Source organism: Pyrus communis, chromosome 13, assembly GCF_963583255.1.
Source record: "Pyrus communis chromosome 13, drPyrComm1.1, whole genome shotgun sequence".
Lineage (NCBI taxonomy): Eukaryota > Viridiplantae > Streptophyta > Magnoliopsida > Rosales > Rosaceae > Pyrus > Pyrus communis.
The window spans coordinates 4,248,430-4,253,075 of NC_084815.1; the positions used below are offsets into that span (position 1 = coordinate 4,248,430).

Consider the following 4,646-nt stretch of genomic DNA (forward strand, 5'->3'; position numbering starts at 1 on the left):
ATTTCCTTGGAGCAATGGCAAGGACTTGCCTTTCTAGTTGGAAGCTGATGAAACATGAACATTGTTCCCCATTTTCAGGAGGTTACATATGACGCAGTGTACATAGAAAAATTTAAGCTAGCTACAATCCTAAAAAGATACTCCAAAATTTTAGCGTTGGAGAATCGCACTTGGTCCGAATTTAACACAAAACCCAGCTTGTCAAGGTCTAAAAGAATTCTTAACGCCATATGCTGTGATAATATTAAGTGACCATTTCCTACTCTTTATCCATATCCACATGGAGTTTAACCAATCCTTTAGAGGGTGTTCCAATGAAGAAAAAGCATGGGGCTTTTATGATACTCCCTCTTATGTGTTAACTTGTATTCTTTTGCTTATCTTATTGCATATTATTTTTGACAAAGACATTTACTTTAAGAGCATCTCCACCTGTTAGTGCAAGATAAAGGTAAGGGCCTTAAATTTGCTCTCCAACCCAAACAGACATCTCCAACGGTTCAAGAAGAAGAGGGCAAGGCATAAGAGATGCCTTGAAGTTTGCAATGGCCAAAGGGATCCTTCAAGGTGACTCGAAGCTTATCATTGACTGCATAGGCGTTTTACTCGAATTTTCTAGACTCATATCTACTATGAAATAAATTTTCTTGCAAATGTTATAACTAGTGTTGACCACAAAATCCAGGACCTATATTTGCTTTTCTAGCAAAACAAAGTATTAGAGAAATTTTTTTTAGTCAATAATTCTAGAAAAATTATTCATAACACTGTTGTTTTAGTTGGAAATTGTTAAAAATGTGAAAGAATTATAGGAAAACTAATGAAAATTGCTTGAAAATTTTGACTTTTAATGATAAGGACAAAATAAAGGGTAAAGTGAATATTATCAAAGTTGATATTTTAGTGTAAAAATATATTTTTTCGTTAAAATAAACAGTATCAGAAATTTTTCGTTAAAATTCTTAATAATTATTAGTTTTGTATTCGTCTTCGTGATGATGTGCACTTATGTTTCCCAAAAAGAAGAGGGTGTTTTTCGATAATAAAACGAAAAAGAAGAAAACCCCATTTCCGCGCCCAACAAATCAAAAACTCTGCAGTCACACTCAAAAATCTCACCTTCTCCAAATCACTCCCACACTCGCAAGATCCCCACTCTCCCCTTCGCACTTCGACCTTCCTCTCTCACCAATGGAGGAAGAAGACCAGCAAAAAGTTGCAGATCTGATCAAAGAGCTCGTCATCCGCCTCCGCTCCCAAAACCCCAATTCCGAATCTCACCCACCGACTCCAAACACCCCGGAATTCCAGAGCTCGCTTCGCTACGCTTTCCGGTTGATCTCCAGCCGATTAAATCCGTCCGTGGCTCCCGACGCCGCCGCCATAGCCGAGTCCACCAAGCGCCGCCTCGCCACTCAAGGTAAGTCCTCGCAAGCTCTCACTTTTGCCGACCTTTATACCAAATTCGCGTCGAAAACCGGACCGGGGAGTGTAAATAACAAATGGGCAGTCGTTTATTTGCTTAAAATTATATCGGAGGATCGGAAAAATGGCAAGACACAGTTGGATTCTTCGGTTTTGTTGCCGAATTTGGGGTTTAATGATGCCGAATCGGGGAAGGAATCGAGGGTTTTGGTGGGTAGGGGAAATAAGGAAAAGGGTTGGAATAATGGGGTTTTGTTGGTTTCTAAAGACCCGGAAAATCTTCGCGAAATTGCGTTTAGGGAGTATGTGAATTTGATTAAAGAAGAGAATGAAGTTTCTGAAGAGGTTTTGGTGAGAGATGTGTTGTATGCCTGCCAAGGAATTGATGGAAAGTATGTGAAGTTTGATAGTAGTGCTGATGGTTATGCTTTATCTGATCTGATTAAGGTGCCTAGAGCAACCCGCATTATGGTTCGGAAGCTTTGTGAATTGGGGTGGTTGTTTAGGAAGGTTAAAGGGTATATTTCAGAGAGTATGGATGGGTTTCCATCTGAAGACGTTGGAACCGTTGGGCAGGCCTTTTGTGCTGCATTGCAAGATGAGCTCTCCGATTATTATAAGTTGTTGGCAGTGCTTGAAGCACAGTCGATGAATCCGATTCCTTTGGTTTCAGAGACAGCGAGCTCAGGGAATTATCTTTCACTGAGGAGGTTGTCTGTTTGGTTTGCCGAGCCAATGGTGAAAATGCGGTTGATGGCTGTTTTGGTTGATAAATGTAGGGTCTTAAGAGGTGGGGCAATGGCTGGGGCTATTCATTTGCATGCCCAGCATGGTGACCCATTGGTGCACGAGTTCATGGGACGTTTACTTCGGAGGGTGTGTTCTCCTCTATTTGAGATGGTGAGGAGTTGGGTTTTGGAAGGGGAGTTAGAAGATGTTTTTGCAGAATTCTTTGTAGTGGGCCAGCCAGTGAAAGCTGAGTCCCTTTGGAGGGAGGGTTACATGCTCCATGCCGGAATGCTTCCTTCTTTTATTTCACAATCTCTTGCTCAACGCATCCTGAGGACAGGCAAGTCAATCAATTTCCTTCGTGTCTGTTGTGAGGATCGTGGTTGGGCTGATGCTGCAACAGAAGCCGCAGCTGCTGCTGGTACCACGACAAGAAGATGGGGTCTTGGATATGGTGAAGGTGATGCTCTTGAGTCTTTGGTGGATGGAGCAGCAAAGAGAGTTGATAAGCATTTGTTGGATGTTATTTACAACCAGTATAAGTTCAAGGAGCACTGTCTTGCAATAAAGCGGTATTTACTCCTTGGACAGGGTGACTTTGTTCAGTATCTAATGGATATTGTTGGGCCTGAGCTTTCTGAACCTGCTAACACTATAAGCTCTTTTCAGCTAGCTGGATTGCTTGAAACTGCAATCCGAGCATCTAATGCTCAGTATGATGATCGTGACATATTGGATAGGTTGAAGGTAAAGATGATGCCACATGGAACCGGAGATAGGGGCTGGGATGTGTTTTCATTGGAATATGATGCAAGGGTTCCTTTAGATACTGTTTTTACAGAGTCTGTGATGACAAAGTATTTAAGAATTTTTAATTTCTTGTGGAAGCTTCGGCGAGTAGAGCATGCCCTTATTGGTATCTGGAAGACAATGAAGCCAAATTGTATCACCTCTCGTTCATTTATGAAGCTTCCCCATGCAGTTAAGTTGCAGTTACTTTCAACTCTGAGACGATGCCAGGTTCTTTGGGATGAAATGAATCATTTTGTCTCAAACTTGCAGTACTATATTATGTTTGAAGTCTTGGAGGTGTCCTGGTCCCATTTCTTGGACGAAATGGAGGTGGCCAAGGACCTTGATGATCTACTTGCTGCACATGAAAAGTACCTCCATTCAATTGTGGAGAAATCTCTCCTTGGAGAACGGTCCCAAACCCTTTACAATTCACTCTTTGCCTTGTTTGATCTTATACTGAAATTCCGAAGTCATGCAGATCGATTGTCTGAAGGGATTAATGAGTTGCAAGCAAGGTACTATTCTTTTTCTATGATCACTGTTTGTGAACCAAAAAACTGCTATCTCATTTCTTGTTTCTTTTGTTTTTCTTATGTTCTCTTTTATTGATAAACTAATGTCTCAGATTGTTTATTGCAGAACCATGGAATCCTCTTTACCCTCTCGAGACAAGAGTAAAACAAAAAAGCGATCAAATGATAGGTCCTCAGAGCCTGGATCCTGGATTAGTGAGGGCAGGAAAGCCCTCACACAACGTGCTGGTGAATTTCTTCGGAATATGGGACAAGATTTAGACACACTATCAAAAGAATATTCATCATTGCTTGAGGATTTTATTTCCAAGTTACCCATGCAACAACATGTTGATTTAAAGTTCCTCCTGTTTCGGCTTGACTTCACTGAGTTTTATAGCCAGTTGCGTCCTAGTACGTAGAAAACAAGCTAGTCCATACGAGTTGAAGCAAATGCGATCGGAATTCGTGACATGATCAAACTAATTTTTTGTTCATTAGTCGTCTCTGCTCATCTGGTTGACAATCAGCTGCAGCTGGCTGACGGGACCAACCAAATCACTTTATTTTGCTTGATTGTTAGGTAAGTGGAAAGCCTTAGCTCCTTCATGACTGTTGTAATTGCATTTGACATTTTTCTGAGGACTAACGTACGATTTCCTTGTCTTATATTTTTAGATGATATTTGCTTCTTTCTGATGGCATGTGTGGAAGATTTACAGTTGACTTGAAGGTATATTGCATCAGTAGATCAGGGTGTGGGATTTGATTGTGTACACGTATCGTAGCTGATAGTTTTCAGGTTTTGTTTTTCGGGTGAGTTTTTTTTGGGAGGTGTCTCATTAGAGCTTGTATGTCTGTACTGTATCATAGTTCTGGATTATATTGAATGATAGATAACAGGCGCCTACTTTATGCATCCTCATTTCCCTCGCTTGCCTACTATTTTGTTTTCGATGTTAGCTATATTTATAAACTGATGTCGTTCTTGTTGGAAACTCTTTAGGTGGCTTTAACATTGTTGATCGTTCTGTGTGGAACCAGAATGTTGGCTATATCAGATGATAATCTGTTTAGCAATCGTGTAAAAACCCGTCATTATGTTCAAATCGTTCAAACGAATTCGAAAAATTTCCAATCCTTGTGCATGGAGTATTTTGCTAGAGACAGTTGTTCGCGTCCAAT

At 40.7% G+C, this 4,646-nt stretch overlaps 1 protein-coding gene across 1 annotated transcript; it reads left to right on the top strand.

Moving 5' to 3' along the window:
- The first annotated feature begins 1,062 nt into the window (after positions 1 to 1,062).
- Positions 1,063 to 4,380, top strand: LOC137712482 (gamma-tubulin complex component 3-like). The gene is made up of 3 exons (XM_068451551.1): positions 1,063 to 3,464; positions 3,589 to 4,044; positions 4,140 to 4,380. The coding sequence occupies exons 1-2, from the start codon at positions 1,192 to 1,194 to the stop codon at positions 3,881 to 3,883; spliced, it is 2,568 nt and encodes an 855-aa protein (XP_068307652.1). The 5' UTR covers positions 1,063 to 1,191; the 3' UTR covers positions 3,884 to 4,044; positions 4,140 to 4,380.
- Positions 4,381 to 4,646: the final 266 nt, after the last annotated feature.

What these genes read in the sequence shown, in the direction of transcription:
- LOC137712482 (XM_068451551.1), top strand. Translation starts at nt 1,192, where the DNA reads ATGGAGGAAGAAGACCAGCAAAAAGTTGCAGATCTGATCAAAGAGCTC. An exon ending in ATTAATGAGTTGCAAGCAAG is followed by an intron (nt 3,465 to 3,588) that starts GTACTATTCTTT and finishes TGTTTATTGCAG; the next exon opens with AACCATGGAATCCTCTTTAC.